We start from the raw sequence: 24592 nt of genomic DNA on the forward strand, positions 1-24592 counted from the left end.
ATCCAGTTCCTATCCTTGTAAAAACACAATCTCATTGGGGCACCCCTGTTTATACATGAAATAAGCATAGGTATCTGATACTAAGCCTAAGTTTCAAAATGAATTATATAGACACAACCAGGGATTTCTAGAAAGGGAATGTTCATTGCATCCTGTAATGGCTGCTAAGGAAGATGTACAATCTTTGAAAACCCCAACGTGATGGGAAACTTCAAGGTGAAGCCTCACCGCCTTCCCCCTGCCCCTATGCAATAGTCCTCTCTAAGGAATCCAAAGAGTTAATCAAAACTCTTCTTAAACATGATCATCACTGGTTGATTTATTATACTCTTAAGCACCTATCAACAATGAGGCAGCTGATTGTTAGCTGCTTGTCCTCATGTAGAGCAAAAACCATTTCCGTGTACTTTCCACCCCTAGTTCTGTCTTTTGAGCCCCTCAAGACAAGATTATCTCCTTCCCCACATGGCATTCCTTGTAAAATCTGAAGTCATTCACCAAGTCTCTTCCCAAGTCTCCACACCTGGTCTCTCCCTTTCTTCTCCAGTAGTTCCAGTGCCTTTTACCACCTAGAAGCCATTTTCTGGACATACTGTAGATGGTCAACTTCCCTCTAAAGGGTGAGACTCTCAGCTGGTGAGAGATCACTGGTGTGGTTGTTGACAAGTTTCAGTTCCACACAGACTGTGGCTTCTCTGAGCCTCAATTTCATCATCTGTAAAATGGAAACAATAATACTTTGGGGCTGATGTAAGGGTGAATGAGATAAAGCACACATCAGAAATATACCATATGTCATTCATTACAAGATGCTCATTATTTCACATTTTAATCTCTTTGCAACAGGAATGAATCTTATAATCAATGGCACAATATTGTTTAACTGAGGACACTTTTTTCCTTCCTCAGTGGCACATAAAATAATGATAGGCCAGAGTAACACTTCAAATAATGAAAGGGGCAGATATCACTTTATGATCAAACCACGTGTGACTCTCAATGCACAAGTGGAAAACCCCAGGCCCCCAGAAAACACAAATGTTCTTTATACATTCCATTTGTTTCTCCATTAATTGAATTAACTTTTCATCCAACACCCATTATTATTCAGATGAGTGGAATGCAAAAAGTGAGCTTCAGAACATGACAAATAAATTGAGGATCTTGCTGCTATGTCACATTTTGAGCTTCCATGGAGTGCTCCGTAATTGTGTATAATAACATTTTCCCAAAAGGACTGTTATAAAGATCAAATGAGAAGATGCATGTAAAGACCTATCAGTGCTAAATATATTGTGGGTATTCAATCAATAACTCCCATTTTCCTTCCTTGTCTCACTGCCACATTTTACTCTTCTACTGATTATTTGAATTGAAAGAAGGGCTGGTCTTGTAGATTAGGGACTGGCAAACTATGGCCTGCAGACCAAATCAGCCCCCTACCTGTTTTTGTCAATAAAGTTTTATAGAAACACAGTTATATTCATTTGTTTTTATATTGTCTTTGGTTGCTTTTGTGCTAAAATGGCAGAGTTGAATAGTTGCCAGAGAGACAGCATGGCCCTCAAAGTTGAAAATACTGCTATCTGGCCATGTATGAAAAGTTTCCTGATCCCTGTTCTAGATATCCACGGCACTAAAACTTCTCCCTCTGGTTGTGTTACTATTCTGCTTCTAGAGAACTGCTTTGGATGAAAAAGTTGGATGCCTTGTCCTAGGACTCTTAGCATCTGACCACTGCTTCAACACCAGCAGAGCAGAGAACAGTCATGGGAATGACTGATGAGGAAGATAGCCAGGCCAGAGTAAAAGACAAAAACGTGACAAGGTGGTTTATGTGGCTTCCATCCAGCCTCTTCCTTCTACTACTAGAGTTATAAAATCAGGGGCCAGAAAAGGGTGACAGAAGCAGCTAACAATGGGCAGCATGGGCAGCATCCCTAGGAAAAGGCAGACCCTACTCCTTTTTTGGTCTTTCTCTTGCCTACTGAAGCCAGAGCTGGTGAGTCTAGGGTGTAACTTCCCGTCTGATAGGTCCTCAGCTCCTATTCCAAATTTGTGGACCTGGGTCATAGAAAACCTTAAAATGAGGCTGCAAGGGGCCCTTTGCAAGTGTTCCTAAGTGAAATCTCAATGGGGAAGAGTCATACTCTTTCCTGCAGTTAATGACGTTTTCCCAGGGACAAGAACTCTTGGGTAGAGAAAGAATCAGAACACTGGTTTTGGAAGGTCCCCTTAACCTGCTTTCCTCAAAATATCTATGATTCTGATCCATGGCCCTTCTCCTGTGTTGAGGAGCTAGGATGAGGACATGATGAAATGTCTAAGTGAAATGACAACTCAAAACCAAGACTGGCTGTTGTGTTCCGAAAAGAAAGATGAGGACTGAGAGGGTGGAATGGGGCAGGGAAATCCACAGTAAGAATGTAGGGAGGGGCTGAGCTACATGAGAGGTAAGGGTGAGGCTCAGAGGGCGGCCCTCAGCATTAACCCCATCTTCCTCACCCAGTGATCTCGTGGGAGGCTCTGTCAGCCTGTGATTGGGACCTGGGGTTCTCTGTTTGAGAGGAGATTATCAGTGGCATTGAGTGTGAACCACACTCCCGTCCCCATATGGCTTATCTGGAAATCACCACCAGCAGGGGTTATGTTGCCAACTGTGGTGGGTTTCTCATAAGTCAAGAATTTGTGATGACAGCTGCTCATTGTGAAGGAAGGTAAGAAACATTTGACTTGTTATCTTTTCATGTGAGGAACTGTAGGAACCAGAGTTACACACAACTTTGAAGTAGCCTGAGGAGAGGTTCTCTGGCCCTGCTCACCTCCAAATGTTCAGCCATCTATATTGGGAGGAACTGGGCCATTTCACTTGTCATCTCCCTCTCTAGAGGCCAGGGCTTTCGACAGGGCACCCCAGGTCCAGGCATGCTAACACTGCCCCTCTCGTCCTGCTGCCAGCCTCAGTCCCATCTCTCTACCATGGCCCTGCCTCTCCTGAAACAACTGTAATCCCTGGGGAAAACTTGTCCTATACTATGATCTTAGTCCTTCAACTAACCTTGCACTTGGGAAGAGAAGGGCTGGTGTCCCTGTGCTCAGAATAGGCCCTGCTCAGGGGACCAGCACCTTCTCCTGCCTCTCTTTCCCTCTCAACAGAAATATTACTGTCACTCTGGGAGCTCATGACATGAAACAGAAAGAATCCACATGGCAGAAGATAGAAGTTGTAGAATAATTTGTTCACCCAAATTACAACTTTTTTACCAAGCTCAATGACATCATATTACTGAAGGTTCCATTATCTTTCTTACTCTTCTCAATTCCCCTTTCCCTGGCACTTCTCCTGGTCTGTGTCCTTCTCATGCTCTCCCTTCCCACCCATTTCCTCGGGGTTCACCCCGCCACACAATGTCATCACCACCCCTTAAGGAGAAACTCTCAGGCCTGTCCCAGGAAGCCTCTACCACCCACAGCTCCCCCCTTCCCTGGGACTGGCAGTCCATCGACCCTTCCTCCCCTCACAGCTACAAACAAAGGCCAGGCTGCCCCATGCTGTGGGGACAATTCCCCTGCCCACCACATCTACTTTTATTCAACATGGGAGAATGTGCCAGGCAGCTGGCTGGGGAAAAATAGGAGTGACACAGCCACTGTCGTATACTCTGAGGGAGGTGAAGCTGAGACTCATGGATGAGAAGGCCTGCAACCACTTTCCATTTTACAGTCGTAACCTCGAAATCTGTGTGGGCAATTCCAGGAAGACAAGATCAGCACACAAGATACCACATACCTACCCTTCCTCCCCACCTAGGGAGACAGCACCCTCCTGCGAGGCCGGAGGTGGGTCAAGAAGTTGTCTAGTCCAGTGACCACTGTCTGTGTTCATAGATTTCTAGGACTGTGGGAACTGGAATCTTCCTCCTGGGTTCCCTCTTCCCATACCCAAGTCCTGCCTCTAAACTTCCCAACCAGGCCACACAGGACTCCAGAAGAGAAAGGAAGAAGATGGAGGGGAACAGGACTTTGAGTTGTGGGTCTGTGCCAGAGAGAGAAAGAAGGCATTAACCTAACGTGTGACTCCACAAGGAGCCAGGGTTCCTGGCCCGACTCTGGGTGTCTTGGTGTTAGCCGGGTGCTGATAGGACCAGGGAGAGGTGATACTAGGGACGGAAGGATAATGTCTGCTCATGTTACACTTTCTCTAACCCACAGGGTGACTCTGGGGGGCCCCTTCTGTGTGCTGAGGTGGCCCAAGGTATCGTGTCTTATGGACGCGGCAATGACAAGCCTCCTGCTGTCTTCACTCGCATCTCCCCATATGTGCCCTGGATCAATAATGTTTTAAGGGAAAGTAGCCACAGAAGCCTGGCCAGCCTGAGGGAAAGTCCCAAAGCCAGAGCACTCCCTGAATATCCCCTGAGTTCCCTTGGAGCCTAGCCCCAGCCCAAACCCAGAGAGGCTCTCAGAGGCAAACAAAAACCTCAATAAAGATGCAGACTCTGGCATGTGTGTGACTCCTCTCTGTGCTCACTGCCCAGAGCTGGTTTGCTCCCCTCACCCGGGTCCTCCTCTCCAGCTTGAATGAAGAATTGCACTGGGCTTCCTTCTGACCAAATTAGTAATCTTGGCTAATACCAAGTTCCCAGTATATTATGTGGGATTGTGGATTATTCATGAAAATATTTGAGTCTGGTCAATAGAGTTTAACATCCTGAGTAATACCGGCACTGATTAACTTTCTTCTTCTTTCTCCTACTGCTTCTATTCCTCCTCCTTCTCCCACAAACCCCATGCCTTGGCCACTGCAGTTGAGGACACAGGGACCCCATGGTGGCCTTCCCATGACTGTGTCCAGAGATGGCCCCAGGCCTGGGCTGTTGACACCTGGTGTCCTACCTGCCCCACCACCATCACCCCTCAATACCATGTCTGCAGTCAGAGGATCATCTGTCCTCAGAGGTCCTTGGGATGGGTCTGTCACAAGAGAAGGAAAGGGTTAGGACTTTCTGTGCATTAGGCAGGGCCATTCTAGCCTAGGAGAGGGATTCCCAAGAGCATCAGCATGAGTCTGACCCCAGGACTACCTCAGAGCCTCCCAAATTCAACTGTCGTGTTCCTCCAAAATGACACAGTGTGTCCAGGTCTCCCAGAAGAGGAGTACCCAAGTTAGGTCAAGTTCTCCAAAACTTCCTCCCCAAGTGACCTGCAGCAGGCTGAAGCCCACAGTCACCAGCATCTGAGCTGGGATCAGTACACTCACAGTCATACACCCTAGTATAAGGTCATGAACTCCAAGCAACTCTCTGGAGCTTGCAATTAAAGGGCCACCATACAGTTCCCACCATAGTCCATAGGAGACCTAAGAAGATAAGCAGGGCCCTGTCACTACCATCCTCTAAGAAATTGCTGCTACTACTCGCCCCAGACTAAGGACCCAGCACCTCAAACTTCCCCCTGCCTGCTAGGCCAAAAGTCTCAGCCTCCAGCTTTGCCACTATTCAATACAGATGTAAAAAATGAAAACAGAATATACAGGACTGACTATAAACTCTAAATATGCAACAACAACAAAAAAAGAACATGGGCAAAAAAAAAAAAAAGAACCGAAAGGATAGTAAAAATGAAAGAACTTATGTTGGGCAGTGATTTTTTTTTTCTAACTCATTTTATATTTGTATAATTAAATAAGAGTTTTAAATGTGAAATACAAAGAACAGAGACACTATTTGTTTCCTTAGGAGATCAGAAAACACACTGAGTTGCGGCTAAGGCCCCATCCACTCTTTATCCTCAGACACTAAGGGCAGCACATATACGGGGCAGCCTTCCTTCCCAGGAAGCTGGAGAATGGGGCCTCTGGAGAGAGTGGTCAGCTTAACCTCCCAGTCTGGCCCACAAGAACTGGCAGAGCCAGTGAAGACTGAGCTGAGCCCTCAGCTGAATTGGAATCCAAAGCCTTCCAGCAAAACCACCACTGCAGACCAAATAAGCATCATATGAATCCCAGAAATGGAAAGAGCAGTTAGTGGCCCAGTCACCCTGAAAAACATAAGGACACCATCACAACTACAGTATTAATTCTGGGATGTGTAGGATGGGACACAAGGAGTGGGCCTGAGTGATGGACACCAAGGATGATAAGAGCATCACAGCAGCACGAGGTCAGCAGAAGCCACCCTGATAAGACAGCTTTGTCCAAACTCATGGGCAGAGTTGGACTGCCTCTGGATGACTGAGGGCAGCACACAGAGACATGCAAAAGAGCCAGGTCCACCTGGGGTCTTCACCATTGTTGGGGCCCACGTCAAAAGTTCATCAGGAAATTATGTGCTTCTCCGCCTCACCCCAATGTTAAGCCCTCCCCTGGGAACCTGAGGATTGTCTCTCCTGCACCCCAGTTTCCCTGGCAACTTTTACCCTCACACAGTCATGCTAAGCATGTGTGGGTACTGAAGGAGTTGTTATGAATTGTACTGTGTCCCCCCCAACTAAATATGTTGAAGTCCTAACTCCCAGTGCCTCCGAAGGTGACCTTAGGGAAATAGGGTTGCTGTCAATGTAATTAGTTCAGATGAGGTCATGCTGAAGTAGGGTGGACCCTTCAATCAATGCAATTGATGTCCCTATAAGCAGAGGAGAGGGACACACAGGCAGAGGGCCATGGGAAGAAGGAGGCAGATTGGATGATACATCTGGATTGCCAGCAGTTACCAGAGGCTAGGAGAGAGATCTGGAACAGGTTCTTCCTCACAACCCTCAGAAGGAACCAACTCTGCTGAAACTTTGATTTCAAACTGTGAATTGTGAAAGAATAAATTTCTGTTGTTTCAAGCCACATACCTTTTTGTTCTTTGTTATAGCAGTCCTAGGAAACTAATAACTGTGGTGTGGACCTATAATTCACCCTGGAGATCCAAAAGGAATGTAAGGTGAGCTGAATCTCTGCCCTTGTAGGTACACAGTCTCAACGGGTCTGTCCTATATCCTTGAAGCAGTTCATTTAACCCAGGGCCATACAAATCTCAAGGGAAAGAATTAATGTTTTTCTTTTTCCACTCACTACTTTACCTACATTGTCTTGTTTAATTCTCATAATACCATATGCAAAAAAGGCTACTTCAAAGTTGCCTGTAACTCTGGTTCCTACAGTTCCTCACATGAAAAGATAACAAGTCAAATGTTTCTTACCTTCCTTCACAATGAGCAGCTGTCATCACAAATTCTTGACTTATGAGAAACCCACCACAGTTGGCAACATAACCCCTGCTGGTGGTGACTTCCAGATAAGCCATATGGGGACAGGAGTGTAATTCACACTCAATGCCACTGATAATCTCCTCTCAAACAGAGAACCCCAGGTCCCAATCACAGGCTGACAGAGCCTCCCACGAGATCACTGGGTGAGGAAGATGGGGTTAATGCTGAGGGCTGCCCTCTGAGCCTCACCCTTACCTCTCATGTAGCTCAGCCCCTCCTTGTACTCTCACTGTGGATTTTCCTGCCCCATTCCACCCTCTTAATCCTCATTTTTCTTTTCAGAACACAACAGCCAGTCTTGGTTCCGAGTTGTCATTTCATTTAGACATTTCACCATGTCCTCATCCTAGCTCCTCAACACAGGAGAAGGGCCATGGATCAGAATCATAGATATTTTGAGGAAAGCAGGTTAAGGGGACCTTCCAAAACCAGTGTTCTGATTCTTTCTCTACCCAAGAGTTCTTGTCCCTGGGAAAATGTCATTAACTACAGGAAAAAGTACGACTCTTCCCGGTTGAGATTTCACTCAGGAAATCTTGCAGGAAAAAAAAACAACCTAAATTTTGAGCATACAAAACTTAACTCAAAATAGACTGTAGATCTAAATGTAAACCATAAAACTTTTAGGGGAAAAAAATAGGAGGAAATCGTTGTGACCTGGAGTTAGGCAAAGAGTTCTTAGACATGATACAAAAAGTACAATCTGTAAAAGAAAGATTCAGTAAATTGGACTCAACAAACTTAAAAAACCTTTGCACTGAGAAAGGCAATTGCTAGAGAATGAAAAGACAGGTGACAGACTAAAATAAAATATTTGCAATGCACATATCTGACAAATGACTTGTATTCGAAATATAGAAAGTACTGACAAAACTCAATAGTAAGGAAACAAAAACCCAGTTAAAATATAGGCAAAAGACACAAACAGACATTACACCAAAAAGGACTTATGAATGCCAAACAAGCACAAAAAGGATGCTAACACATGGCTAGCTTATTTTGCTATTAGAAAAATTTGAATCAAAATTGCAGTGAAATACCACTAAAGACCTATGTAAATGACTAAACTGAAAACACCAAGGGCTTACGTGGATGTGGACCAACTAGAACTCTCATACATTGCTGGTGGGAATGCAAAATAGAACAGTCACTTAAAAAAAAATTTGTCAGTTTCTTATAAAATTAAACATATACTTATTATATGACCCAGAATCCTACCCCTGGATGTCGACTTTACAGAAATGAAAACTTAAGTTCACACAAAAACCTATACACACGTTTTTATGCAGCTCTCTTCATAAGTACCAAAACCTGGAAACAACCAAAATGTCTTTCACCATGTGAATAAAAGAAAAAAAAGCCTGTGGTACAAGTATCCAGTGGAATACTACTGCTACGGTCTGAATGTTTGTGTCCCCTTCCAAAGTTCACATGCTGAAACCTGTCTCCAGGGCAATAGTACTAGGAGGAGGGGCCTCTTGGAGGTGATTAGGTAATGCAGCGGGGAGAGCCCTCAGGAAGGGATTATGCTCTTATAAAAATGCCTGAGGGAGCTTGTTTGTCCCTCTGTCATGTGAGGTCACATCTAAAAGTTGCCGCCTATGAGGCACTGGCTTTCACCATACACCAGATCTGTAGGCGTGTTGTTATTGGACTTCCCAGCTTCTAGAACTATAACAAATAAATTTCTGTCATTTATAAATTTCCCAGCCTAAGGTATTTTCTGTAACATCCAGAATGGACTAAGACAACTATTCATGAACAAACTGTTGATACATGCAACGGTGTGGATGAATCTCAAAGGCATTATGTTCAGTGAAAGAAAACGGCTTCAGAAAGTTACCCACTACATGATTTATACGGTATTCCCAAAAGGACAAACCTATAGTGATGGATAACAGATCAGTGGTTGCTAGGGGTTGAGGGTGGGGAGGTGTAACTATAAAAGAATAGCAGGAGGGAGCTTGGGAGGGGAGGAAATCGTTGTGTATACCCAAAGTGGTGAAGTTATTTGACTCTATATATGTGTTAAAATTCATAGAACTTTTACACCAAAAAAGTGGGAGTATTGCTATAGGATAATTTTTAAATAAAATGTAAAGTGTTTCTCACAATAGCCTACTGTCATTTTACAGATGAAGAAACTGAGCTCATTGAGGCAAAAAGTCAGAGAGCAAATTGGAGAGCCTGGATTCAAACATAGGCTTATCTAACTGTAAAGTTCAAATTCTTTGTGCTCTTGACTTCTTTATGCCTTGAATGTTCAAAGGAACAGCCCAGACAGCACAGACAGGTGTACACAGGAGGAGAAAAATGCCAAGAATGGCAGTGATTAAGGAAGGTCTGGAATCAGATTCCTAGAGATGGCCGGACCAGGCTAGGTCAAGTCCCACAGCCCTCCCTTAGGGCATGAATGCTCTTTACAACATTCCCATCCCGGACCCATCTCACTGATGGGAAACTCACCCAGTCAGCTATGCTATCATGTGGCAGCTGGTTGTTCTTCCTCATATACATCCAAAATGAGCTTCCCAAAATACCTTGCCACTCCGCTTTCCAGGCTCCCCAGAACAAGAATATGCCATCTCCTACATGGCAGCTTTTCAAATATGAAGTCAAGTACAAAGTCTCAACTAGGTCCCCTCCTGCTAAAACACCTACAGCCCATTTCTCCCTTCACACACAGTTTCAGTGGCATACACCATCCTTGCTCTGCCTCTGGACATGCTTCAGTCTCTCACTGTCCCTCCAAAGTCTGGGACTGGGGCTTACAGTTTTGTTTTTTTTTTTTTTAAAAAAAAAAGCAAAATTAAGGACTCATCATAGTTGTTGATACTAAAAAGAAAAGAAAGAAAATTAGTAACATAAGTTGATTTTATCTCTAAGCAAGAAGAGTGTTGGCAATATTCTATTTTTGATGTGGGTTATGATTACATCAATGTTTGATTTGGAATTATTGATTAAACTAAAAATATATGTTCTCACTCTTAAGTATATATGTTATTTCAGTGTAAAAAATTAACATGGACCACAACCAGAGAGAAGCCCTAAAGACTGTGAGCAGTCTCTTCCTTCAGTCCCATCATACAGAAGACCTGTCCATAGCATATGCCCTCAGGTAAAGGATTTCCTCATTACCTGTGTCCCCAAAATCCCAATAAAGACACAGACTGAGGGCTTATTTGTGTAACTACCATTTCTGCCACTCACTGACCCATTCCCTGGGCAGCCAGTGCCCCTTCCTTGCCTCACCCATTAAGCAAATATGGAGTATTGATTTCTCCACCTTCAGTGGATTTCAAGACCACTATGAGAGATGTATGGATTTGTGAAAAAGAACAACAGGTTTGAGAAGAAAGAGGCAGGGAGGCCCGGCGCGGTGGCTCACACCTGTAATCCTAGCATTCTGGGAGGCCAAGGCGGGAGGATCACTGGAGGTCAGGAGTTCGAGACCAGCCTGAGCAAGAGGGAGACTCCATCTCTACTAAAAATAGAAATAAATTAGTTGGACAACTAAAAATATATAGAAAAAATTAGCCGGGCATGGTGGCGCATGCCTGTAGTCCCAGCTACTGAGGAGGCTGAGGTAGAAAGATCCCCTGAGCCCAGGAGTTTTAGGTTGCTGTGAGCTAGGCTGACGCCACGGCACTCTAGCCTAGGCAACAGAGCGAGACTGTCTCAAAAAAAAAAAAAAAAAGAGGCAGCGAGAGGAATCTTCTAATAGTGATCCCCATTAAGACACAATCAATATGCAAGGTGATTTGTACATCTCTCCCCATCCACCTGACTTGCATATTTCCATTCTTGACCTGCATTCCCACCCTCCACACCTGCCGGCGATGCCAACTCTTTCTCCCTAAACAGCCTGGCTTTGGCTTCCAGGAGAACTGAAGGGCTTGGAGCTGTCCATGGTGCTGATTTGCTCCCTCTGCCCTTCCCCCAACTATGATTGGACCAAAACACCATTGAAAAAAGTGCCTCAGGCCGGGCGCAGCGGCTCACGCCTGTAATCCTAGCACTCTGGGAGGCCGAGGCGGGTGGATCGCTCGAGGTCAGGAGTTCGAGACCAGCCTGAGCAAGAGCGAGACCCCGTCTCTACTAAAAATATAAAGAAATTATCTGGCCAACTAAAATATATAGAAAAATTAGCCGAGCATGGTGGTGCATGCCTGTAGTCCCAACTACCCGGGAGGCTGAGGCGGTAAGATCACTTAAGCCCAGGAGTTTGAGGTAGCTGTGAGCTAGGCTGATGCTACAGCACTCACTCTAGCCCGGGCAACAGAGCGACACTCTGTCTCAAAAAAAAAAAAAAAACAAAAAAAAAAAGTGCCTCATGAGTGCAATGCACATCATCTATGGGATGGACACGCTTGAAGCTCTGATTCGGGGGGGGGGGGGGCAAGGGCAATATATGTAATCTAAACTTTTGTACCCCTATAATATGCTGAAATTTTAAAAAAGTGCCTCAATGAGCCCTGAAGGGTTGGCCTTACCCTGTGGCTATTGACACATGCTATCAGTTCCACCTGTCTCATTGGTCTCACAAATAATAACTTGCCCCTTCACGCTATCTACCACATCAGCCTTACCAAAATTATTTCTGTGTCCTGGGCAGTATCTGGCATCAAGAAACAATGGAATCTCCTAGCAACCAAGAATTCAAGATGCAGAGGAAAGACTAGACCAGTGTGACATCCTTGTGAAGACCCACCATAATATAGTATCCCACATTATAGTAATCTCAGTAAGGAGACTATCAGGCCATTATAGGACCATCGAGAAGACAGTCACTTCCAATCCAGGAACTATACCCTGACAGCTTGGCCCAGAGGAAGCAAGAGTGGAGACAGTGAGGTTCAGAGCTGAGCCTGCAGGCACTGACTCCACCAGGCAACAACCACAAATTAATCAAGAATCGTGTAGACCCCTCGGATGGCAAGAACAGTTGTTGCCTCACCAACCTCTGCCATAACCCAGCCAGAAAATTTAAGGTTATCATGACTACAGTGGTAATTCTGAGATACAGAAGATGATGGTCCAAGGAGGGGGCCTGCCTGACTGATTCTGAGAGCAGTAAGTGGAGTGGTAGCATCGCAGAGTCTACAGGAGACACTGTCCAAGTAAAACGGCTTTTCCCAAACTCATTAAAAGGAGCACCCTAAGGCTCTCCTCCCCTAATACTAGCCTACTGCAGGAATCATGAATGGAAAGAGAAATATCAGAGAGAACTTCAAAAAAACAAGATTTGGGGGCTCTTGCGAAAAAGCCTGGGAAAGAAGTAAGGACACACACCCTAAGGCATCTTCCTCCAACCCAAAATCCAGGGATCATCTCCCAGATCCTCTTCATTTATCATTCTCCTGGATACTCTGTGCACTCAAAAAAAACGTTGTGCAGAATGCACTATTTCAAAATGGAACTATTGCCTTAGGAGTTAAAGCAAGAGTATAGTAAAGTAAAGCAAGTTGAAAGTAATCCTTTCAAATTACTTTAGAAATGTTGGGTGTAAGCTAGTAGCAGTTAAACTTTAAATTTAGAAAAATTTGGTCATTCAAAAACATTGAATAGAGAAGTGGGTAGAGCTTATTGCAAGGGCACACACAGAGTGAGCTCCAGACTGCTTCAGAAAAATAGGCCAATGCCCTACAGGAGGCACTGTGCCTGCTTTATGGCGCTGCTGCTCAATCTGATGCAAGACAGCATGAGCCCATGCTGTCAGCTGTCCCTTCCCATGGTATTTCTTCACAAGAGACTTCAACATTTATGGAAGTTTATAGGTGATGTATCCCTACCTGGCAACAAGAGGGTTAAAACAACTTTTATATACATGCTCAATCTAGAAAGACACAGCTATTACTCAAAGAACTAAAAACAGCCTGGCAGCAAGTTGAAAGAATAGAAAAAAGATGCTATCTACACAAGGCAAAGCATAACCAAAATCTACAACAGATGTTAACCCGTAATGTATTTAGAAGAATTTACAAGAAGCATAAGATTTATTGTTTGCCCAAATAAACATACAGCCAATGAGAATATACCCATCAAATGGTTACATGGCAGTACTAGGTACAATACAATTAAAGGAATACAACCAACATTTATTAAGAACCAAGAAAATGTGGCATTTTACATTTAGCACCATATTTAATTCTTTAAAAAAATGTGCTGTATCATTCTTTATATTTTATGGATGCAGTAACTAAGGCTGAGGACTTAAGAAACTTTCTGAAGGTCAAATAGATGGTGAGGTGGCAGAACCAGGACTCAAGCTTGCCCCATCTAACTGCAAAGGACTGCATGCTTCAAACTTCAAGGTGAATAATGGCACAGATAATAAATGTTTCAGGAACTCAGAGAAGGGATCATCCTATACATTATAGTGGCTAAGGAATCACTGTCATAATTAAAATGCCAGTGATTCCACATCAGGTCCAACCTTTCCTTCCCACTAACTGTGAATCTTAAACAAGACTCCATCCAACCTCTACTCGAGTATCCCCAGCAATCTGGAAATCACTTACCTCCACTGACCACATATTTATATTGTAACAACTGCTTATTGGTAAATACATTCTTATACATAGTCAACAGCTGCTTCCAAACATGCTATAGAATTACGTCTACAGGCCACCTAGACAGAAGTCATGTCCAAACTACACCATAAGATGGTCCAGCAAGGTTCCCATTGCCCCTTGGTCCAGACACTGTAGGCAGCAGCAGACACCTGAATCATTATCAATTCTTCCTACGAAGCCAGACCCCTGTGCCATTCACCCTCACTAGTAAAATTAATTCCACATGATACTTTTAATTCCCTTATGTTACTCCCTTCTAAATCAGATTTTACACCTGTTCATCTGATTGACACAGTCTGGGTCACATAACCGGGCCCTAGATGCAAGAGAAACTGGGAACGGCAGTTCGAGGGTTCTACTATAGGAAGGTAAGAATTACAATTGGGAATTTCTGTAATGCAGGAACAGTGTTTAAAAGATATTAAGGAATGACATATATGGCAAATGTCCACCATAATCCATCATTTGGCTGCCCAGCATCAATATGCACGCTTTTCCATACTTAAACTTCCTAAAAACAAAAATTCTCCCCCTGGACATTTCAGATAAAAGTAATTTTTTTTACTATAATTATGTCTCATTCCATATTTGGGAGATACTTATACTAAAAAATGATTCGTTGTTCATGTGAAATACAAATTTAACTGGGCATTCTGTATTTTATCTGGAAACCCTAAAGAGGGTAGAAAGTAGTACAGGAACTCTTAAGATTCCCAGATGTGAAAAGATATTAGGAATGTATGTAAACGTCTTATTTTAGAGGGGATCATAGCTATAAATAGAACTTGGTAAATTAAGCTAAAAGGAACAGAAAACCCAGCCAGTATACATTAGGAATGGATCATTCCAATCATATGCCCAAACTGAGATCAAGGGCATAGTGGAATGATGTGGAAAAGGTATTTATTCCCTACATATTCCCATGTCTGAAATAAATACCTCATAAATCTCCAAAAGAAATGGCACTCCATCATGTTACCCTGGTCTTCCCTAGACTCCATTCTCCAAGTCCAGGGAAAACAACAGATATGTGCTTGAAACCCAGTTCTGATAGTTATGGGTTATGTTATCTTGATCATATTAATGTGTGTGAGTCTCAATTCTACATTTGTAAAGTGACAGTAATGGCATTTCCCAAGGGTGCTATAAAAAGAAGAGCAAAACCTCAGATACTGATGTCTGTATATATTCTATTTTAGCAAAACCAAGCTTGATTCCTAAAGTGAGAATAGGAAACCCCAGTCTCCCTGGAGCAAATCACCCTTCTCCTGCATCCATACTTCCCTCTCCATTGGTAGGACTCTATTTCTCTGTTTCTCTTTGGTGGTAGAGCAGAAAGAGCCCTGATTTGGAACTAGGAAAATCTAATTCTGAACCATAAGCCTTGATAGCCAGATCAACAAAATTGAGGTAATAATATCTAATTTACAGCATTACTATTAAAGAAATAATATATCTAAGAGTTGTGACAATAAACGACATGCATAGGCTCTCAGAAAATGCTGATTCCAGTCCCATTTGCTCTTGTCATGATGTATATGAAGTCCTGTCCTAGGGTCTGCTCCCTGCCCCCATCTACTCTCCTTGGATCTTTCTTCTTCTGCCAATGAACGTTTGTGTCAGAGGAAGAAAGAGATCCAGACTGATGTTTTTCACACTGCAGGTATCATCCTTTGAGTGGGGTGTTGATCAAGTTTTAACATGTCGTGGAATGGAATGGAATAGAAACTAACAGAGAGCACTGCACATCATTAGAATAAATATTGTTTCCTGAAACTTGATTCATTTGCAAATGTGTATGTGTGTGCTTATGTCCTCATACAAACATTTGTGCATGTACTGGGGCTTTTTGCGAAATGCATTTCCCACTGTGGGTCATAGCTATAAAAGTATGCACGCTTCTGAATGCCTAGTGTAAAGACTCTCCCCAAACCATGTTTCTGATGAGCCTTTAACCAGCTTCCCTAACTGGGAAACACATGGTCCCCACATTTCTCAGCCACCCCCCACCCCAGATAAGGCACCATGGTTGAGGGCTTATCCTGGGAGCCAGGACTTGGGAGTTTGGGCCTCAAATTCACCTCTAGCAAAACAGAGGATGATTGTAGGGGAACTTATGATGAGAAAGATAGCCAATTTAGAGTGAAAAAAGAAAACATGACCACATAGTTCCTGTAGTTACCAGTCCTGCCCCTCCCTGCGTCTGCCTGAAAGTTATAAAACCCAAGACTGGAAAGTAAAACCAGCAGCTGCCCAGGCAGCCTTTCTGGGAAGATGCATCTCCTTCCTCTCCCTCTGCTGCTCTTTCTCCTATGCTCCAGAGCTCAGTCTGGTGAGTATCAGGGTCCTTGCCTCTGTAGTCTGCAGGATCAGCTCCTAAAACAAAGACATTTAGTCTGAAAAGAGCTGACTCTTGAACAGGGTCCCAGGATCTCTCTTCAAGAGTCCCAGAGAGAAGTTTCCACCTGGGATATGCCCACCTATTCTTTGCAGCCTAGGGTATCTCCCAGGAGCAAGGAATCCTACATTGGTTGGGCAAAAGCCCAGAGCAAGTGGGAAGAAGAGGGGTATCTCCAGGAAAATGGACATGTTCTCTTAATCTTCTGAGCTTCAGGGTTACATATTACCTTGTGATTTGGTCCTTCTGTGGCACAGCTCACGTGGAGAAAGCCAAGACAGGAACCCGAACAGCTTGCCCTACATGGAGACAGAGGAGGGGGGACCACGGCAGCGTGGGAGTGGGGGAAATCCTAGTGAAACTGTCTGAATGGCAATTAAAGCAGGGTTAGCTGTTGGGCTGTGATGAAGGAATGTGAATTTCTATGGGAGGTTGTGGGCGGGGAAAGCAGCGACAAGCAACGAGAGAGGGAAAATGGGCAGGACAAAGAGTGAGGATGAGAGTCAAGGGAGTAACCCAACTTGCTCATTCTCTGGAGACAGGATAAATGCCTATGTTCAAACCTTGGGTTCTCTGTTCCAGGGGAGATCATCGAGGGCACAGAGTGCAAGCCACACTCTCGCCCCTACATGGCCTACCTGGAAATTGTCAATTTCCAGGGTCAACTGGTAACTTGTGGTGGTTTCCTGATAAGACAGAACTTTGTGCTAACAGCTGCTCACTGTGCAGGCAGGTGAGACAACAGGATCCTTTATCCCCAGATGGGAAACAACCAACCAGGGCAGCAACCAGGGATACACCTGCAGTGGGCCCTGAAGATGGGATCCTGGGCCCGGGTCAACTTACACGAGAGGCAAGGCTTGGGCTTAAAAAAATTGCTCTCACGACTGAATGAGTGCCCTGACCCTCAGTCACTGTGAGCTCAGCTCCCCTTCAAAGGAAAAGGAGACCCTGATCAAGGTCCCTCCTCCAAAAGTATCCTGCTCACCCCCTCCCCAACACATGAGACATATGACTCACTTTTCAAGACCCCATCCAGTTCCCAGACCACTTCTTCTAAGCCATGTCAAGAACACTGGCCTTTAGTTCTCAGGGTCCTGAACCCATCTTTTCTATGGGAGGCAGAGAACAGGGTCCACATGAGACATCCCCACACACTTTCCCCTTTCCTCTGATACCTCCTCCATCAGAGGGCTGGCCCTCATATAGGGCTCCCTGGTTAGGAAGTGCTAACCCCGTCCCCTGAGTCCTGCGTGGCCTGCTCATTCTCCAGTAATTCCACAGGCTCCTGGAAATTGTGTCTGTTCCCTGAAAAAGCTCTTCCCTGAGCAAAACCTGAGTCCCCAGATGCCATAAGCACCCCAAGAAAAGGGAGATGAGTAGAGTCCAGTGACTCCAGCCCCCTTTTCTCAGAATGGGCACATCTCAAGAGAAACCCCAAGCCATCACTGCTTCTCCTTGTGCTTCTTTCTTCCTCACAACAGGTCTATAACGGTCATCCTTGGAGTCCATAACAGAAAAGAGAAAGAAGATACATGGCAAAAGCTTCAAGTTGTAAAGCAATTCCCTTTTCCAAAATATACTGGTGCTATTTCTCGCCACGACATCATGTTATTGAAGGTAACAACGTCTTTCTTCCGCTTTCCACTTCCTGCTCTCTTAAGCTTCTCTTCAGGTAGCCATTGTACTGAAGTTTTGGTAGCACTTGCTCTATCGTGAAGCAGTTCACCTTGTCCCCTCTCCCCCCTCCACACACCCCCCATTGCCTCCGACTGCTTCAGGGCCCATTTCTAATACTGACAGCCCTCATTTCCTTCACAGTTGAAGGAGAAAGCCAACCTGACTCTGGCCGTGGGCACAGTCCCCATCCCACCCAGCTTCTACTCTGTTCCACCTGGGACAATGTGCTGGGTGGCTGGCTGGGGAAGAACAGGTGTCATGAAGCCGGGCTCAGACACTCTGCAAGAGGTGAAGCAGAGACTCATGGATCCCAAGGTCTGCAACCTATTTGCAAATTTTGACCACAATCTCCAGCTGTGCGTGGGCAACCCCAGGAAGAAAAACTCCGTATTTGAGGTGATCCTCCAACCAGGGTTCTTCTCCACAAATCACTGTTTGGGGACCAGGATTCTCCTGGAAAGAGATGGGGTTAGAAGATTGTCAGCCAGTGTCAGGTTTTGAGATCACAGGACTGAGAAACTTGAAATTGTCCATCCTCCCATGGCCCAGGACAGTCTCTGACCATTCACCCTCATCTTCTGTACAGGGTGTGTCGGGTGACATGAAAAACTTGGGGTGGCTGCCCCAGGAAAGGAAGAAGGGGCATCAGACCTAGATGTATAACCTGAGGATCCAGTGCTCCTGGGTCTGAGTTAGGTCTGACTGTGACCCCAAGCTGGGACCCAAAGGCAGGAGGGGAGGAGTTCCCTGGCTCACCTTGTGTTCTCTCTCTGTGCCACACAGGGAGACTCCGGGGGCCCTCTTCTGTGTGCTGGGGTTGCCCAGGGCATCGTGTCCTATGGACGGAAGGATGCAAAGCCCCCTTCTGTCTTCACCCGGATCTCTCCTTACCGGTGCTGGATCGACAAGATCCTGAAGAATAATTAACCCTGGATCCTAGGCCAGCAAGAGAAAGAGTCTGAAACTGGACCTGAGCAGAGGAGTTTCTCTGTGCCACTCATTCTGGCCTACCTCTAGTCCCTTGGCCATATCTCTGAGCCTGGAAAAGGTTCCTACAGGTCACAGAACTCTCAATAAACCTCAATAAAGACCCAACTTCCAGTCATGAGTGTGTGTCAACTATTTGGTGTTCTTTTCTTTTTAACATAGTGACCTGATTCACATCCCAAGCACCTACAGGATTTGAAAGGAGTGTGTGTGTGTGTGTGTGTGAGAGAGAGAGAGAGAGAGAGAGAGAGAGAGAGAGAGAGAGAGAGAGAGAGAGAGAGATGCACACAAAGACAGAGAGGAAATAATAAAGAAAAAGTAGAACGCTGGGCGCGGTGGCTCATGCCTGTAATCCTAGCACTCTGGGAGGCCGAGGCGGGTGGATCGCTCGAGGTCAGGAGTTCGAGACCAGCCTGAGCAAGAGCGAGACCTCGTCTCTACTAAAAATAGAAAGAAATTATCTGGCCAACTAAAATATATATATACAAAAAAATTATCCGGGCATGGTGGCACATGCCTGTAGTCCCAGCTACTCAGGAGGCTGAGGCAGTAGGATTGCTTAAGCCCAGGAGTTTGAGGTTGCTGTGAGCTAGGCTGATGCCACAGCACTCACTCTAGCCCGGACAACACAGCGAGACTCTGTCTCAAAAAAAAAAAAAAAAAGAAAAAGTAGAGAAAGAAAGAAGAGAAAAGGTTTCCCTGCAGAGGCAGGATCCTTATTTGTACCTTAGGAAAGAAAATAAACCAGATCCTTCCTTCCTTTAATCAGTTCTGATTGATACTTAGTAATTTCAGAATCACTAGGAACATTTTGAACGGCGAACAAGATATAGGATATTAAGAGTATTCCTGGTCTCCTTCTGCTAGATGCCACTAGCAACCCCCCCATGTTCAACCAAGTTGTGATAATCAAAATGTCTCCAGGCATTGCTACGTGTCCCCAGACCGGGCAAGGCAGAAAAGGGTGAGGGAGTGCAAGCTCATTCTCGGTTGAACACCACTGGTTTAGATATATGATAGAAAGAAGGCAGTTGATGACACACAGGGCCCTCCTCAAGGTCCACTTCAATAAGAAAAGATCTACGATCTGTGAGGCTTTCATCTGAGATGCAGGGAAGTTTGCCTCTCACTCACTCATTGCTAGAAAACAGATACCGGCAGCAGATTAGGGGAGGGACAGCATCACAAGTCTGCATGAGCAACACACCCATGCACAGAGGGCTTCACCCAAACCAGCAGGAAGCCCAAAGTCTAGATAGAGTCTTCTCAGCACAGACCGTTGCTGAAGGAAGGAAAACAGGGCAGGACAGGGACAGGCCTACAGCAGCCTGAGGCTGACCAAACCACTTTGACCAAGTGAACTATTGCTAGGAGTTTGTCTTTAAGAAATAATCAGAGATATACACACGGATTCGTGTATAAAGATTTTAATCTCAGCATTGTAATAGTTAAAAAACTGGAATCCCAGACATGGAACAAAGTTGAAGTGGTAAATTTATATGATTGAATATTTTGAATTCATTTGTTTTCAAAATATTGTATATGGAAAAATTCAATATGCTTTAATGCTTTTAAAAACCAATAGGAAAATCTGCTGACAGTAGAATCTCTATTTTTTTTTTGTTTGTTTGTTTTGGTTTTTTTTGTTTGTTTGTTTTTTGAAACAGAGTCTCCCTCTGTTGCCCGGCTAGAGTGAGTGCCGTGGCGTCAGCCTAGCTCACAGCAACCTCAAACTCCTGGGCTTAAGCGATCCTACTGCCTCAGCCTCCCAAGTAGCTGGGACTACAGGCATGCGCCATCATGCCTGGCTAATTTTTTTTTTCTATACATATTTTTAGTTGGCCAGATAATTTCTTTCTATTTTTAGTAGAGACAGGGTCTCGCTCTTGCTCAGGCTGGTCTCGAACTCCTGACCTCGAGTGATCCACCCGCCTCGGCCTCCCAGAGTGCTAGGATTACAGGCGTGAGCCACTGCGCCCGGCCTAGAATCTCTATTTTGTAATATATATTTTATATGTGCATAGGAAAAAACTTTAATTAGGTCAAAATAATTATGGTAGTAATCTCTAGAATGGAGTTAATAGCTATTTTGACTTTGTTCTGTGCTGGCTCCAAGCCTCATGTATTCTGACTACTGGGGACACAATATCATATATGGATCTGCCAGTGGATAACCATATATACCCATCTTCAGATCCCACTGGGCAAGGGTTGCTATGTGAGGAGTAGGCATCCTTGCGTTTCCAGGTCACAGACTCAGCCCATTCAGGAAGCTACTAGAGAAGCAGAGCCTCCATGGGTTCCCTGGAGCCAGTGGTCTTTCCTTGTCAATTGGTGCCAGGCTTGGGGGTTCTTTGGTCTTTAGCAAAGGTGGTGGTGGCCGAGGATTTATGGCCACAGGAACGGTGTGAACTGGGGAGTAAAGCTAATTGAGCTGAACAGAGGTAGTCGATAAAATGGTCCTGATTCAGCCTTCCCTGTGCCACCCAAATCTACTTGCACATTTTTACGGTATCTGGATCTCGCCTGAGAACAAGATGTCCACCCTACAGCCCTAAGAAGGAAGATGCAAGTCCATGAAAACAGTGTGAGTTGTCACTTGAGCCACACCAGCCTAAAGGCAAAGCAAGCAGTCAGCACAGGTGGGATCCAGTGGATCTGGAGTGGTGCATAAACTGGGCCCTGTGCACTGGCCCTTCCCCAGAGCTTTAGCTGGGGCCTTCCATGGCCAAACTCACCTTTGTTCTGCTGATAATTAGGTCACCCTGGACAACAGTCACCATCAAATAGTGGACTTAATTATGCACATAAATGCCATGTGTTAGAGTGAGGGAGGGAGGAAATTGGGGAGGTGATGCCAGTAGAGGATGAATAAAAATAAAAACTGCCCATCTGACCAGAAACAGGTGAATCTGAGCTGTGCAAGGGGTGGACTTTAGTAGATATCGTTGGTGTCCTTCCCAAGACTTCTTTACCAGCTGGTGCACACATTCCCCAGCTGTTATTAGTGCTAAGTCATTCTCCAATGTCCATGAATCCATGTATACCCTTTCCTTGGACCATTTGTCTCTCCATACAAAGTGGATGCCCAAGTTGATTTTTGACAGGGCTGCTAAAGACACACCATAGGGAAAAGATAGTCTATTCAATAAATGATATTGGGAAAACTGGATATCCACATGTAGAATAATGGAATTAGACCCTTATCTCACAACATGTACAAAAATCAACTCAAAATGGATTAAAGACTTAAACGTAAGACCCGAAATTGTAAAACTAGTAGAAGAATTAGATATGATCCCAAAAGCACAGGCAACAAAAGCAAAATAGACAAATGAGATTACACCAAACTAAAATTCTTCTGCAAAACCAAGGAAACAGTCAAGAGTGTACCACCTATGGAATGGGAGAAAATATTTACAAACTAAACATCTGATGATGGGTTAATATCCAAATTACATAAGGAACCCAAAGAACTTAACAGCAAGAAAACAAATACCCAATTTAAACATGGGCAAAGGAACTAATAGACATTTTTCAAAAGAAGACATACAAATGACCAACAGGTATACTTAAAAATGCTGAACATCACTAATGATCAGGGAAGTGCAAATTAAAACCATAATGATATATAACCTCCCACCTATTAGAATGGCTACTATGAAAAGTATAAAAGATAACAGGTGTTGGTGAGGATGTGGGGAAAAGGAAACCCTAGCACACTGTTAATGGGAATGGAATTTAGTACTGCCATTATGGAACAGTATGGAAGTTTCTCCAAAAATTAAACATAGAACTACCACACAATCAAGCAAACCCACTACTGGGTATATATCCAAAGGAAATGAAATTAATATGTTGAGGAAATATCTGCACTCCCATGTTCATTGCAGCACTATTCACAGTAGCCAAGATATGGAATCAGCCTAAGGGTCTATCAATGGATAAATGCATAAAGAAAATGTCACACACACACATACAATGAAATGCTATTCAGCTTTCCGTCTTTAAAGAAGGGAATTTTGTCATTTGCACCAGCATGGATGAACCAGAGGATATTATGCTAACTGAAATAAGCCAGGCACAGAAAGACAAATACAGCATGATCTCACTCATATGTGGAATCTGAAAAGGTCAAACTCATAGAAGTGGAAAGCAGAATGGTTGCTACCAAGGGCTGGGGGCAGGGGAGGGGTATTGGAGGGAAGAACTTCCTGGTTCTGAAGTCCTTCTATTGTGTCCATTGCCATCCCACCCCAAAGGCTTCCAGCATCTTATAAGGGACTTCCAACAAGTTCGCCCTTCCTCCTGCCTCAGAGCTTGAGCATCCCAACTCCAAATCTAGTTATAAATGCAATATGTTGCAAATTGAAGAAAGCAGAATATTCAAAAATGTATATGCAATTTGATTGCAACAGTATGGAAAGCCTGACATTTTGGGGGGAAGTGGAAAGAATCCTTCAAAAATAGAGGTCATTTTGTCAGAACTGTAATTAAAAGGATGCCTTTTTTCATTTAGTTATTCTCCTTAAAACTGCTTTTAAATGATTTTTACAAATTACTGAAAAATGAAAAAATGCAAAGAAGCAGTAGAGCTTTCTTAAACATTTGTTTAGATGCTCAAGAAATGGTCTTATTCTCTGTTTTTCCCAGACAGAGCACATTCCTCAGAGAGCAGGGGAACCACAGGACATAGTACCCTGCTGCCCAGGGCAGAAGATGGGAGAGTGCCAAGGACATCCTCAGGATCATTTAGAGCCTGTGCTGGGAGGAACCACCTAGGGGGAGCTGTAAGGGTGCCCTGAAGACAGCAGCCCAAAGAAAACAACTTCTTTTAGGCACAGGATATAGAAAGAACTGTTGGTGCCATAATGGCCTCTTCAACTGGCCCACTCAGAAAAGACAAGATGAACCATCAGCGCAGATTTGATTCAGAGATTCAGAGACTGGCATTGCTCCTGCTGTCAGATGCTGAGTTCTGATAAAGGGGAGGCAAATGTGCCAGCGTCTACAGATTTAGCCCACATGGGGGATATGGGAAGGGACCTGCCCAGCACAAACACCAGACAATTATAGTCCAAAGCAACCCAGCTCCCCTGGCCTATGCATAAAAGGTCGAGACAGAAGGAAGGAAGCCAAAGAGGGACCCACAAACCCTCACCCCACCCCTAACCCAAAGCTGAGCCTTCACCTAAGACACCACGAGTGGCCCCCCTCCCTCCATCCCTTCATTCCCCTAACTACTTTGTACCCTCACGATCCCACTTAATATACAGAAAGGTTATATGGAGAAATCAAGGTCCCTTATATGTTACAACTTATTTTAAAGTTATTATATAGTAAATGATAACTAAAAAAATTGAAAAAAAGAAACAAAGAAGACTTTACCTTACTATAAGAGCTCATATAGAGTATAGCTCCAGAATGTTCAGGAAAATTTGATGCTTGTAAATACTGTTCTCTGACTGCCCCGTAGCACTTCTCTCTCCACACACTGCCCACCACATTTGAATTCGTCACAGCAGCTGTGCCTTCCTTTGCAAACAAATCACAACAATTGTAAGTTCTTGTAAGTGGAGATTTTTCTCTCCCTGGCAATTTGATAGTTAAATCAAAAAGGATATATCTAGGCCTTGATGACCAAGGTAAAGAGAGCTCATCAAGCCTGTGGGTGAACTGGAGTAAAGTCAGAATT

The 24592-nt window shown here is 44.4% G+C and overlaps 1 protein-coding gene and 1 long non-coding RNA gene across 2 annotated transcripts in view; one reads left to right on the top strand and one right to left on the bottom strand.

Moving 5' to 3' along the window:
• Positions 1-24399, bottom strand: part of LOC123650620 — a 126172-nt gene extending 101773 nt beyond the window's left edge. Inside the window, exon 1 of the long non-coding RNA XR_006739440.1 lies at positions 24286-24399. This is a non-coding gene — a long non-coding RNA (uncharacterized LOC123650620). The remainder of the gene's footprint in view (positions 1-24285) is intronic.
• On the top strand, positions 16095-19003 carry CMA1 (chymase 1). Its single transcript, XM_045569504.1, has 5 exons — positions 16095-16164; positions 16813-16963; positions 17715-17850; positions 18052-18306; positions 18694-19003. Exons 1-5 carry the CDS (start codon positions 16107-16109, stop codon positions 18835-18837), a joined length of 744 nt encoding a protein of 247 aa, XP_045425460.1. The 5' UTR covers positions 16095-16106; the 3' UTR covers positions 18838-19003.
• Positions 24400-24592: the final 193 nt, after the last annotated feature.

The sequence above is a fragment of the Lemur catta genome, chromosome 1 (genome assembly GCF_020740605.2).
Source record: "Lemur catta isolate mLemCat1 chromosome 1, mLemCat1.pri, whole genome shotgun sequence".
Taxonomy (NCBI): domain Eukaryota; kingdom Metazoa; phylum Chordata; class Mammalia; order Primates; family Lemuridae; genus Lemur; species Lemur catta.

What these genes read in the sequence shown, in the direction of transcription:
- CMA1 (XM_045569504.1), top strand. Translation starts at nt 16,107, where the DNA reads ATGCATCTCCTTCCTCTCCCTCTGCTGCTCTTTCTCCTATGCTCCAGA. An exon ending in ATGCTCCAGAGCTCAGTCTG is followed by an intron (nt 16,165 to 16,812) that starts GTGAGTATCAGG and finishes TCTCTGTTCCAG; the next exon opens with GGGAGATCATCGAGGGCACA. An exon ending in ACGACATCATGTTATTGAAG is followed by an intron (nt 17,851 to 18,051) that starts GTAACAACGTCT and finishes TTTCCTTCACAG; the next exon opens with TTGAAGGAGAAAGCCAACCT.